The sequence below is a fragment of the Gallinula chloropus genome, assembly GCF_964237585.1.
Source record: "Gallinula chloropus genome assembly, chromosome: 1".
NCBI lineage: Eukaryota > Metazoa > Chordata > Aves > Gruiformes > Rallidae > Gallinula > Gallinula chloropus.
This window is the reverse complement of record NC_140085.1, coordinates 99,841,690-99,855,046: the sequence shown is the minus strand read 5'-3', so window position 1 is coordinate 99,855,046 and position 13,357 is coordinate 99,841,690. Positions and strand designations below refer to the sequence as shown.

General features: G+C 49.4%; 1 protein-coding gene across 1 annotated transcript in view; it reads left to right on the top strand.

The window, feature by feature from the left end:
• RCSD1 (RCSD domain containing 1) overlaps positions 1 to 13,357 on the top strand; it is a 35,152-nt gene that overhangs the window by 21,285 nt on the left and 510 nt on the right. The window contains exons 2-7 of the mRNA XM_084263257.1: positions 4,048 to 4,155; positions 6,575 to 6,664; positions 7,998 to 8,069; positions 9,402 to 9,605; positions 10,457 to 11,099; positions 11,903 to 13,357. The exon at positions 11,903 to 13,357 is cut by the window's right edge and continues 510 nt beyond it. Of these exons, the coding sequence (XP_084119383.1) occupies positions 4,048 to 4,155; positions 6,575 to 6,664; positions 7,998 to 8,069; positions 9,402 to 9,605; positions 10,457 to 11,086 (1,104 nt within the window). The 3' untranslated portion in view covers positions 11,087 to 11,099; positions 11,903 to 13,357. The remainder of the gene's footprint in view (positions 1 to 4,047; positions 4,156 to 6,574; positions 6,665 to 7,997; positions 8,070 to 9,401; positions 9,606 to 10,456; positions 11,100 to 11,902) is intronic.

The following is a 13,357-nucleotide window of genomic DNA, read 5'->3' as shown; positions in this document are numbered from 1 at the left end:
AGAAGTTATTACTCCCATATCAGGCAGCCTTACCTGCCCACAAAAAAATTAAATTAAATTACCAGCGAAACTGGACTGTGCTAGCCAGAGCTGACTCTGCCACAGCATCCCAGTGTCTCTGCTCAGGGAGCTTCCTAGCTGCCTTGAAAAGATGTAGCAGGGATGGTGTGGGACACTTCTGTGGACACGTAGCGGTGTTTCCACCAGGCAGCCTGTCAGAGAAGCAGGCATCTCTGCTAAAACCAGAACCTCACTGCTCCACCCCACCTACTCCTTCAGGCAGTCTGCAGAGCTTGGGATGGGTGGGCAGTTTTTCTCTGACAACAGAAGCAAGGACTCTGAAGCAAAAGGAAGGGGAGGTGGTTTTAGTCGGAAGCTTGAATTGCCATGATTGCACCTAACCCACAAACAAAGGCAGAACTTTCTTCTTCCCTTCTGCCAAAGGGACCAGGTTCAGTTTTAAAAGCAGATGAAGGAACATCGAGTTTATAAACCATTCTCCATTTTATAAACTTATTTGGAAGAGGAAAGTGAAACCCCTTACAGAGAACTTGCTGATTGCACTTCCTCTCTTGCAGACAGTGCTGTGCTTACACTGACGGTGTAATTCAGTTCCTGTTTTACTGTTCTGTCTGATGTTTTCCACCATATGCAATACTTAGACATTTATTTTTATGGAACAGTAAAAGACTTCAGAGTGGCAGTCACTAAATTAGTGATGGAGTAAGTCTTTACTTTAGCTCGCTGGTTTTCACCCATGGAAGTTGACCACGGGTCTCTTCTGAAAAGGAAAAGAATTAGCAGTTGGCTGCAAAGAACACAAATTCATGTCTGAGTAATTCCATCTTCTTTGTAAAAATAAAAAACCAAAAAGAGCAGAGCTGGTCCTCCTCATCATTCAGAAAAGCAGTGAGGCATGTCACCAAGACATGAGAGTGACCAGGAATGGGGGAGGTTGCATAAACATTGTGAGGCAGGAGAGAGCAAGCACCCAGCTCTGGGGTGAGAGGAGCGACGAAGAGGCTGAGGGCTGGTACCTGCTCTGGGTGAGAGAGAGAAAGTGAGGCTTCCCACCTTCCTTGCAGTGGGAGGGAGACTGTGGGTCCAATCCCTGGAAGTCAGGGGGATGGTGTACTCCTTGCAGTGCAAGGGAGGGAACTTTTTGCACCCTTTACTAGAAGACATAGAGCCTGGCACAGCAGGGGGGGAGGGAGGGAGATGCTGTAGAAAAAGCTGGATACAGGACAGCGGTGTCATTGCCAGAAAGGATCTGAGAAAGGGCTTTTCCTGTTGCAAAACACGTAGTGTAATTGGAGAGCCTGCAGCTGGCAGTTTCGGGAGGACACAGCCCTGGGCTACTGGCGCTAATCTTAGAATGGCATGTTGACTGCTTCCTGAGCCCCCAGCCGGCCGGCCAGCTCCACACTGGCCAGAGCTGCCTGGCAGTCAGTGCCTGCTCCCAGCAAAACAAGAAACACCAGGAGTCATTCCAGCCTCGCAGCTTTAATGAAACCCAAAGAAAGGAAGCTGTGTTTAAAAAAATTTAAAAAGGGAAAAAAACCCTTACAACCACCCAAAGCAAGAGGTCAAAGAGGCCAAGAGGAAGTGCAGTGTCTTTTCTAGGTAAAGGCAAAGGGTGTGAAAGAGGCTCTTGGAGAAAAAGGGACTATGAGGGAGGCAACCCAGCCACTTCAGACACTGAGCACCTCCAGCTCCTCAGCCAGTTATCCTCAGCCAGTTATCCTGGGAGCTAATACACCAAGCCAAGCCTCCCAATCCATCCTGCCTTTCCCAGGTTCATTCTTTGCTCCCTCTTCATTCCAGTTTGTCTTCCCTTCAGGGCAGGGAGCCAGCCTGAAGCTGGGGACAACTGCTCTCCCTTCCCATTTAGCCCAGCCATCATTTTTTTATGTGCAACAGGTTGCCCTGATGATCTGCTTACTGCATGGGTTCTTCTGTTCCCCTTATCTGCACTTCCCCTGCCTGTAATTACTCTAATGAAGACCGAAAAGATGGGGGTAAGGTGCTAGAAATTCATTGAGACAGCTTCCTATAGCTCTTGTGGCTGGATGCAGGAAGGCTGGTCCGAAGGGTATGGGAAGTTTAATGGGGATCCTGGAAACAGGGAATGGCAGATATCTGCTGTGGCTTGTGGGCCTGAGAGAAGGAAGAAGCATTTCTTGAGAGCTGCAGCTCTCTGAGAAAGGGAAAGGCTCTTTTCCATCGTGATAATGGACCTTAGCCATGCTGCTCTATATCAGGTATTTCAGATCAGAGATTGTCCCAAGCTGCAGTATGACATGGGCTGGTCCTTAGCATAATCTCCTCAATTTGCTTTTCATCTAGAAACTATGAGTTTAAAGAAATTTATTCTTTAATATGATTTCAAGTTCCCACAGCTGTTTCTCTGGCCCCTGTAGCCTTTTGTTTCAAGAGATCCATAAATGGGGCAGATTGGTGTTTCAAGGGCCTTTAACCTCCAGCAATGCTGAAGAAGTACTTGTGTTAACAAGACAGCAGGTCCCTTCCAGGCAGAGCAGCATAAAGGGAGAGGGAGAAGGAAGAGCTCTATTGGAACCTTTGGAGCAACAGAAATGGATTACTTCACCCAGTTCTGGGCTCCCCAGATCAAGAAAGATAGGGAACTACTGGAGGGAGCGCATCAAAGGGCTACAAAGACAATTAGGGGACAGGAGCATCTCTCTTACAAGGAAAGGCTGAGAGCTGGGTGGCCTGAAGAAGACTGAGAGGGGAATCTAATAAGTGCTTAAAAATATCTAAAGAGCGGTGTCAAGAGAATGCAGACAGACTCTTTTCAGTGGTGCCCAGTGATAGGACAAGGGACAACAGGCACAAACTGTAACACAGAAAGTCCCATCTGATTGTGAGGAGAAACTTCTTCACTGTGAGCACTGGCACAGGCTGCCTACACAGGCTGTGGGGTCTCCTTCTCTGGAGATATTCAAGACCTGCCTGGATGTCATCCTGTACAACTTGCTCTAGGTGATCCTCCTCTGGCAGGGGGGTTGGACTAGATGATCTCCAGCATACTGTGATTCTGTGATTCCTCTAACAATGACCTTTGAGGAAACTTTGTGACCAAGAAACCAGAAGAGTATAGAAGCAGGGGGGTAAGAAATGTGGTGCCGGTCATGTGTTCACAGTGGTGGTACAGGGAGCAGGGGTATGAGGTGCCTTGCTGATGGTTCGTAGCCTGGTTTGTTGCTTTGAGGTCTCTGCCTCTAACAGAACAAGGATTGTTGGTTAGGTGTTCTCAGTTCCTCTGGTTCGGTTTTCCCTGGCATCAGATATTAGAGATGAAGAACAAAGGTTTCCTTTCAGCCACTTTGATTTCAAGGCTTTCTACTCATGTTGCTTGATACACACATCGCAAAGAAAACAAGGTGACTGCGGGTTGACACCAGGGCTGTGTGCTGTGGGAAGAGCCACACCACCACAAGAAGCCTCCTGCTTCTCCCCTGCCGCCCAGGGGAGGGGAGGCTTTTCTCAGCCCTGGTATTTCCTCCCTGCCCTCTGCTTGCCTGAGTATTTCACTGTCAGAAAAGCAGAACAGCAGATGGACATCCCCAAGCAGGCAGTGGCTTGCTGTGAGTACAGGGAATGGCTTCTCATAGCAGAACCACTGGAAAAAGAAGGGTGCTAGGGACTGAGGCAGTAAAAAAGGGATGGGAGGGTTGAGAGCATCCTTTATTGCCCTGATCCCTCTGCTCATTGCAAAGAAAAGATGGGGAACAGACGCTTGGCTTCAGATACTTTGCTTCAGTGAAAAATACTGAGTGTTGGATCTTCAGCTAGAGCTGAAAGGCTCTTGTGTACATTACTGTTTTTCTGGGATATCTGAAAATTCTTCTAGGTCCTGTCTTCCCAAACCTCTTGCTCTCAGACTGGATGATTGATGCCAGATGTGAGAAACTCTGCTTTAAGTCCTTGCTTACTCTTGAACTTTATAACACATACACAGGCTCCTCTCTGGCCCGCTGGCTTTTCCCAGCCTTTGCTCATAACTTCTTGTTCCCGATTTGTCAGAACAGGCCGGCAGAGACCAACTCAGAGGTGGACAAGTCGGCATCACCCTCAGTGGCTCAGCTAGCAGGGAAGTTCAAGGAGCAAGCAGCCAGTATCACTGGAAAAGAGGTAAGGAACTGTGCAGCCACCAGCTGACAACTGAGTGGGAAACGAAGCACTTGACCTTGCCTACAGAAATTAGAGCATCAATTATCTGAGCGTGGATTCACTTCATTTTCTAACCTTTTCTTGGTCAAAGAACTTGTCTCCTAGTGTAATGCAAGCTACGACAGTGTCTTCCATACACTTCCAACTTGTGGATGAGTATTTTGGTAGACCCATACCTCAGGACAACTAGACAGTGTAACTGAGAAGCTGTAAAGCCCGGAAGGGTACACAGGGATCCCTAATGGTAGCAGACAGCAACGCATATACTATCTGGGCTGGCTTTTGTGGGCAGAGGGCAAGACTGAGCGATGAAATAGCTAATACCGAGTCATAGAAAACCAACACATTAGTGTAGGAGTCAGAGGCAACTCACCTTGTTCACAAAGAAGGTTTCCTTCAGGTACTGCCTTCTGTATGGGGCTGAGAAAGCTGTCTCCTTAAGTGCCCTCATTACCTCTTCCCAGTGACACTTCAGACTCTGCCTATCTCTATCGTGCTGAAACTTAATTTTACTGAGAACCCACTACAGCAAGTGTTGCCTCACAAGCTGTCTTTTACCAGCTAAGCAAAACACTAGAATGCCTGTCAGGAAGAATGAGTCAGAGTGTTGATGTTTTAGGAGAGCCCCCGTATCATCATGCACTTCTTTAGAAGCATGAATGTTTACTGGTGGCCCTCTTCAGTCAGTGGGTGCCCCGTTAAAACTGAACTGTTTCCTCCTGCTGCTCAGCTGATTTCAGCGTGTCCCAGGCTGTGCCTATGGGGATCTTGCCTGTCTTTGGCTGGCTGCAGTGGTGACCTCTGTCCCCCAGGGCTGGCATGCCACTGTCAGAGGTTAGTGCTCTCATAGCCAGGCCCCAAAGTGCTTTTTTCCTCCCTCTAGTCACCAGCATGCTGCTTCATCTGTCCCTTGCAGTCATTTCCTCTTTTTAAGGTATGGGATTCAATTGCATGAGGTCCCTCACTCTTAAGAAGGCAGCAAGTTCCCAGACCTCTCTTGTGTTAACTGCAGACCTCTGCTGCTCCCAAGCCAAGGCAGAGTGGAGGGGCCTCACAGTGGGGGGAAACTAATTTTCTCCAGAGGCAGAGGAGGACAAAGTTTCCTGTCTTTTCTCTTCAAGCCATCTGCCACTTCTCCACCCACTTTCTGAGCTGCCTTCAGATTAATGGCTGAGTGGATGGTCTTTAACCCTTGCTTGACCCATGCCAGCAAAGGGGAACCCATCAACAAGGGAACCTCTGCTACATTCGCTACGGAACAGCACCGCACTGCACAGTTGCAAAATGGCGGGGTTTCCGTAAGACGCGATATTACCACTTCCTAGCGTGAGGTGAAGAGCAGGGCTGCCCTTGGCTGCTCAGAGACACAGCACTGCTGTAGCTGGGTGCAGTGCCACGGGAAAGTGACATCAAATCTACAGGTACCCGTACGACAGCCAACTCTACGGAGGGCAAAAATGCCATAACTCAACCTTTCACGTGCCTGCCTGCTAGCAGGCAACAAAATTACCTGAACATTGTATGGGGGTTATTATCCAAGATCCACAATATTATCCAAGTGTCTTGTCTGTTGACAACCAAAAAGCATGTTAACAGCTTGGCAGGAGACTACAAACCTGGCATAAAAATAGAGACAGCCCGGCTTCAAGATCAGAGCAACAGTCATGAAGGAGCAACTCTGTATGTTGCTCTTCCTCCTGAGCACTCTGTATGTCTGAGAGCCTGAGGACATTCAGAAGGAACCAGTGTGCTGGACATTAGGTTGCCCTGTTTCTTCTCCCCTGAAGAATCTTAGTCAACCGAAACATTAGGGCTGAGGCCTTCTCTCCGCAAGCTGCTCTTCATTAGAGACAAATGAATGGGGCTGTAGGGCATGCTGGAAAAGTCAGGATCCCCCTTTTGCCCGTAAAACACATCAGATGCAAAATAGCAAAATCATGAACCAGGTAGGCAGCTGAGATGGCCTTTTAATAAGGAAATCCTGATACTAAGACAGGAAAGAGAACAATAACAAGCTGTTCCAATGTGAGGGGGTTTCCAGCTGAATGCTTTGAAGATGAAGCTTCTGGGAAAGCTTCTCCATCCTCCACAGCTTAGAAGAGTGTCATTTGCACAAAGCCTGAAGTCTAGTGGTTCATGCTGTGGAAGGAGATATAGACTACTTTCCCAGCACTGGGATCGGGCTTGATATGCTGCAAGCACACCTAGCATGCCGGCCACGTGCCCATATGCTAAATTCTGCTGCCTTTGGATGTCTCCTTTAGGCAAGCTGAGCCCTGCCATCCAAGCAGGTCACTTACAGACCCTGCTTGAATTTCACTTCCTTTTTTTAAAAAAATAGTATTTCCCTGCCGCCTCGTCAGTTGTTTTCTTCTCTTAGGTACCACCACATAAGCCAACTCGGAGGAAACCACCATGCTCCCTTCCATTGTATTCCCACAAAACAGAGACAAGTGACAACGATGAGCAAGTGAGTATCAATTGAACAGAGGGACAAAGTCTGTCCTCTCTGCAGCTTGTTCTCTCCTGAGACATGAGCTTGGAAGTAGCAGAGAGGCTGGGCTGTACATCAAAAAGACAGCACTCACGGAGCATCCAACCCTCCCCTGTTGACAGAGAGGGACTGACTCTGTCAGCTCCACGGTGTTTCCCACTCCTGTAGTACGGATACCCATCCCATTCCTACTGGTTTTGTTTTTACCCTTAGAGTGCTGGCAAATCCATCCACTCAGTTACCACCTTTCGAGCATTTCTAAAGCGGGAGCTGCTGGCCTTGCCTAGGTTTGAACAGCACTCAGCACAGGGAGCATCCACGCTGTTTGCTGCCTTCAGATGAACTCTAGAGGTTTGAGGATAATGGTGTAGTAGTTCTGCTCTTGAGACTACTCCTTCTTCAGATAAAGGGAATAATGAACCCCAAGTAAAAGAGGGTTCTGTCAGCAGGACCCACAGAATATTGTCTTGAGGTGTCTCCTGTGCAGTGCCCCTGAAAAAGCAGGTCCCAGTAGGCTGGCCACTACTCACTAAAGCTAAGGCCCTTTCCAGTCACTTCTGTGCTTCTGTATTTCAGGGTATGAGGTCTACCCACCAAATACCACATTGTCACCTGCCCTTAACAAGGGGGTGGGTTTTTGTCCTTCTTTTCTGACAGCTACAGGCTCTTGCCGCCTCCATGGCAAAGGAGCATGAGTTTTAAAATCTTAAGCTTCCTTTCCTGAAAAAAGCAATATACCCCTTCTCAAATCATTGATCTTCCTTTCTCAAACTGTTTCCAGCCTTTCATACCTCTTACTTTCTGGCTACTTAGGCCTTCCCTGTCCATAATAATTGGATACTCTTTAGTCAAGTGGTGGCAGAAATTCTTTCCCATCACAAAAAGTTCACAGTGTTTACCAACATAAAGGCTTGTACCATTTAAGAGGTGGTATTTTAATCCATCTGGTCCTGAAATAATATCTGGGGAAACTGTGCCATAGGTTAGATACCTTAGTGAAGGCCATGTAGCAGCAGAGCCATTTACACATCACCTAACTCAGATACTTCAGCCAGAAAGCAGACCATTGCCCTTCCTCCCAGAGGAAGGATACATATATGTAGAGCCCATCCAGGGTGGCTGGATAACAAGGGCAGCAGGATCAGGAAAGAAGAAAGGACAGTTATGTGTGAAGACACTATATGAGGCTTCATTTGCTCCCCTACTAGCACTTTCTGCTCATGTCTTCTAAGTTTTCTGCCATCATCATATTTGCCTTTTTCCCCACCTACTTTATTGTGACTTTTTCATGTTTAATTTTGTTTTGCAGAAGCGGTCTCCAAATGCTTGCTCCGTTCCCAAGGTCAAAGTGAAAAGCTCTCCCATGATTGAAAAGCTGCAGGTAAGTCCTGGAAGAGCCCATGTGGCTGCCCCAGCAAATTACAATTGATGGGCATTTGTCATGGCTACTTCCCTTCTACAGCAGCCACGAAGGGGATCCAGGAGCCAAGGGTAACAGCTAGGTAAGTAGGGCAGTGGCCTCACGAACGAGGGCCTAGTCCCACAGTGCACACACAAGGAAGGGCAGAGCATGTCTGGTGATGGTAACCACCATCAGAGTCAGTCCAGCGATCCTCAGGCTCATCCATAGGCAGGTCAGTGCATGGGTCAGGGTCATTTTAATTTCCAGGGTACATGGTTGGGCATGGGCATGGCAGCAGCACAGCTCAGGTAGCGAGCAGGGGCAGGAGCCTCAGCTCAAGTGTATCTTGAGAGAGGAGGTGAGGGAAACCCTGGCTGAAATATCTTCCAGCTCTTTGTTTGCAGCAGCCTAAACCAGACTCCCCTGCACCCTACCAGGCAGCTTGGCCATGAGCACAGGCAGCTAAAATCCTGGCAGTGGGGAGTGTGCTCTAGGCTCTCCTACTCCCCTACAGGTGCCTAGAAACTCTGTGCTCCCTCCCCTCCACTTCCCCAGCTACACACAAACACAGCCAGTGCTGCATGCCCTTTCTGTACCTCACAGCAGCACCTGATTGATGCCGCCGAGGGCAGCTCAGCCCTTGACAGCCCGCAGACACCGTGCCCCGCCGCTGCCAGCTGCCTCTCCTGGCAGCACCTGCGGCTCCAGAGCACGGTGCCTGCTGGCCGCCCTGACACAACCTGGGCCTGCTCATAGCACTGTCCCTCCTAACGCACCCAAGGGCGTTTGCCGTGGGGAGCGCGGTGACGGGCCCGCAGGAAGTGTTTTGACACAATCAATCACAAACGTGCTGCTTCTTTCCGTGGCCTTCTCGCTCCGCGTTACTGTGCAGATCACCCAGAAGACCTGCAGACCGGGCTTGAAAATGCCAGGTCTGCTCGGGCAGGCACGGGGATGGTTCAAAGCTCGACGCGGTCGCTGGCTGCTTGTTCAGACTTTCTCCCGGCTCAGCCACTGTAGAATGTGCTGGCTTGGCTGGGTCACTGGAAAATCCCCAAAGGCCTCAGGATGACAAAGGGACATGTCCTGAGATCCAGCTGCTGGGGAAGGGCAAATGTCCAGTCGTAACTTCTCTGCCCAGACTTGTTTGTTGACTGTGTCACCAGGAGAGACCCATAACCAAAAGGTATGTGGGTTGTGACAGCTGAGAGATGGGGCAGCTCCCCTGGCAGCAGCAGCAAGGGTTCCTCCATGTGGTTACTGCCAGTGTTGCACATGCCTGTGACCAGGATTGTGTATTTCTTTTTGCAGGCCAATCTGGCTTTTGCTCCAGCTGCTCTGCTGCCGGGAGCATCTCCCAAAAGCCCTGGTCTGAAAGTCCTGGTTTCTCCATTCAGCACCCCTCCCTCCACGCCCAGCAGCCCAGGGATTCAGTCCCAGCCCAGTGAAGTGAGCGAGACACCGGTCAGCTTTGATCAACCCCCAGAAGGCACGCAGCTGCAATTCTATAACAAGGTAGGCCATGTGCTAGGATTTCTCCATCACAGCAGGATGCAGCTTGCTTACCACTTGGGGATGAAGAGGAAGAGGAGGCTGTAGCCCTCCATTCTGCGGTAGCAGTGTGCATTTCTATTCAAGGGAGGAGATGTATGTGCTGGGGTAAAAAAAGCCTTTTAGCATAGCTCTCCAGAGGCTGTGCCCACCTGCTCACAGTACTTTGTGATCCAGAAGCTCCAGTGGTATTCCTGGCGTAATGCCTCAAGTGAAGGCATGACGTGGCAGGACTCGGTCACTGCAGCTCAGCAGCAATGGGGTGGCTGGTAGCTGGACAAGGAGCACTGTAAGAAGGCAGTGCCACGTGCCAGCAAATGTCAAAGTCGGCCAAGGTGCTGTGCAGAGAACCACGCAGAGCACAGAGGCTGGTTTGCCAGGTGTCCCACAGAGCGCACAGTGCTGAACTGGGGATCCGCAACCTGCATTCGCCGTCCCCAGCTGGCACACAGGCTCCTTCCTCAAGCAATAAACTGCCAGAAGTGGAAAAGGCCAAGACATCCCAAGCCTGCAGCATCTGCGTAATGAATGCAGTGTCCTTCAGCTTGGGTCTAAGTTGGACAAGGAGCCACATTTTAAATTGGGGCAATGATCTCCAGCATCAGCTTTACAGAAGGGAAGGAGGTGCTTGTCCTCTAAAGTAGTCTGTCACTGGGAAGGAGCCCTTGTCTCCCTACTTCTCAGTAGCAGAGCAGGAAAAATGAGGCCACTGGGGCAGCAGTGACGTTTCCCATGGTATTTTCCTCTGTTGTGCTTTCCTGCTTTCTAGTGCCGCTCTTTTGACTGCTTCAATGTCTGCTTTTCCTGCCTCCAAGGTGCGGACACGGGGATCGATAAAGCGCAGGCCTCCCTCTAGGAAGTTTCGAAGATCTCTGTCTGACTATGGAGATGGGGAGGATTTAGGGGTCAACATCTCCTCTCCAGAAAATGGTGCCAAGGAAGATGGGGATGAGGTGTTTGGATCCAAGGACAAGACAGAGGAAGCAGAAACAGGGAGCAAAGAGCAAAGGAAACGGATGGGGTCTAATGAGCCGCTCCCACCAAGGAGAGGATCCAGCAGATCAGAAGATGAAGAAAAAGGGGGGAAAGGGGCAGAGGAAATGACTCCTTACAAGAGTAGCACAGAGGAGACAAAGGAGGAGGAGGTGTCCTGTGGTGCCCCAGGGGAGAAGAACTCTTCCCAGTCTCCCTCTGGAGACCAGGAGGAGAAGGTGTGCGAGGGTGACCAGGGGGAAGAGCAAGAAGGCAGTGCCTGCAAACAGGAGAAAGGGGACAAGGAAAAGGAAGAAGCTGAAGCAAAGGAGACCAGTGAGAGCACAGGCGCACAGAGAATGTCAGACACTCAAGAAACACTGCTGGCACCTGAACCTCAGCAGGATGCAGGGGGCTCAGAGACGGCTGGTGAGCCTTCAACGTCAGCCACGCAGGACCAGAGCACAGCCTAACCGTGATGCACAGGTAAGACGGGGCCGGCATGATGACCGCTCCTAAAATACCAGGGGGGTTTTGCTTACTAATGAAAATGGTGACTGTGGCAGGACACACAGACATTTCTGCTGCACCCCACACCTCAAAAGTATCAAATCTCAGGCCTGCAGTGGCTGCAAGGAGGGGTATTTAGAACAACTCACCTGCTTGGGTAGTGCTACAGAGAGAGAGGATGTCAAAGCAGCAGAGGCTGTTCCAGCTTCAGTAAGACAGAGAGGCTCTGCCCACGGGGCACCCTGCTCAACTGCTGTTGAAAGTACTTGTAGAAAAAAGCACTTCTGTCCAGCAGCAACCATGTATCTGTGATCTCAGTATGCCTCTTTACATGTATGTATTTATATGCTTATGTGTGCACACCTTGTATCTATACCTACATGCGTACGTACTCCCTCTATATACACACACACCCCTTTCTGGTGAGTTAGCTTTGCCAGTAAAAATAGTGTTTGCACACACATAGCAGTTTCATGATCAGCGCTGGAAGCCCAAAAGCAAGGGCTTCTGCCACTTGAAATAAAGGATTTCCAGCAGCTAAAGCGGACATTATTCATGTAACTTCTCACTGTTCTCAACTACTTGTTCTCTCTTCACACGCCTCCTTGGGGTGGCAAGGAGCAACTGAAGGAAGCAGCCTGGTGCCCAGGCTGCCGCTTGCCTTTGCCTCCTAGCACAGAAACTGCTAAAGTACCCCCAGGTCACAGACTCCCCATCAGTGCCTTTACTCAGACCCGTTGTGATTTTTCATAATTTCTTTACTTTTTCTCTCTTAAAAGGACATACCTAATCAGGGCACAGGAGACTTAACGTGAGTAGGAGCCATCTAACCCCAATCAAGGTTGAAGCTACTGGAAAACCTTCAGCGTCAGGAGAGGAGCAGAACATGGATATCCCTGGAGCTCCAGGCTCATCCCAGCTCTCTGCTTTTTGCCATCATATTTTGCGACAGTTGGAATGTGAGACTTCAGAGTTTAAAACTGAGGTGTTGGCTGATGTTGCTCGGTGATATATGGGGACTGAGAGACCTGATAAATGCTGTCCCAGAGCTGACAGCCACCACCACTCCTGGGCCCGCTGCTCCTTCACCCTGCTCCAAAATGTCATTTTCTTCTCCCCTGCATTGGTCTTAGATGAAGTTCATCAGTTACATACGTACATGTATGGTGCCTTTTTGCTAGGTTCTTTTGAAATACTTCGGGTTTCAAAGTTCAGTAAATAATGTTTTAACAGTAAGATAAAAGTATGTTTTCTCCCTATATGCTGTATGGCAGACAATGTGAACCCTAAACATGGGGAAAACTTTTAGGACACTGTTTATAAAGCACAAAATCCCTTTGAAGTGGGGGTCAAGCTAGCTGATCTGTCACACAGCCAATGGTGGTGGGCAATTCTCCGGTGTGCTTACACTTTGGGGTGTTTTTAGTGCTGGTGGAAAGAGATTTGATGTACAGCAAAGATGTGCTGCATGTGTCGTAGGGCAAGCTTTCTTGACGGGCTCTGTGCTTGCTCCAGTCCAGATTTAGAAGGGACACCTGTCCATCAATCCTTCTCACTTCCAGACCCTGTCCAATATTTTGATTCTCTTTTGAAATTTTCAGTGTGTGGCCACTGAGTGTCACTTGTGATTGAAAGCATCCTGGCTTACTGGGCACAGCTGATTAATTTCATGCAGGTCAAAGAAGAGGTTTTAGGTGGTTGAGTGACTGGTTGTATGGCCTGACTGAATATGAACTTGTGAAGGACAGATGGCCAGTTCCTCCTCCTAAGTACTGAGGTACTGGACTAGATTTGCAGTCACTCTTGGGGTTCTTGTTAAGTCATGTGTCTGGCAGTTGCTAAGCCAAAAAAGCTTTTACATTTGGAGAGTATTTATGGTCCGTAAGAAGCAAGTTACTCAGGGAAAGATAATTAACAGAGCCTAACCTGCACCAGTTTCCCAACAGTAGTGCTTGGAGCTCTACCTGCAATACTGAATTAAAAAGCTCCCTGTCAAGAGCTGATCCAGGGAGTAGGAGAGCTGTTAGGTGGTGTGAAAGGCCAAGAGCCAGTGCTTGGATGTGCCTCCAGCCACCTGGTACCCAACACCACAGACGCTGCTGCTACAGCGGCAGGGGAAGGGCAGACCCAGCTGGCTCCTCTTCACGCATCACAAAGCTCTTCTCCTAGCAAACATCAAGCTGAGAGGAGTTAGGAGCTTGGGTTGTCCCTGTTCCTCTGGACCAGGGCAAGGA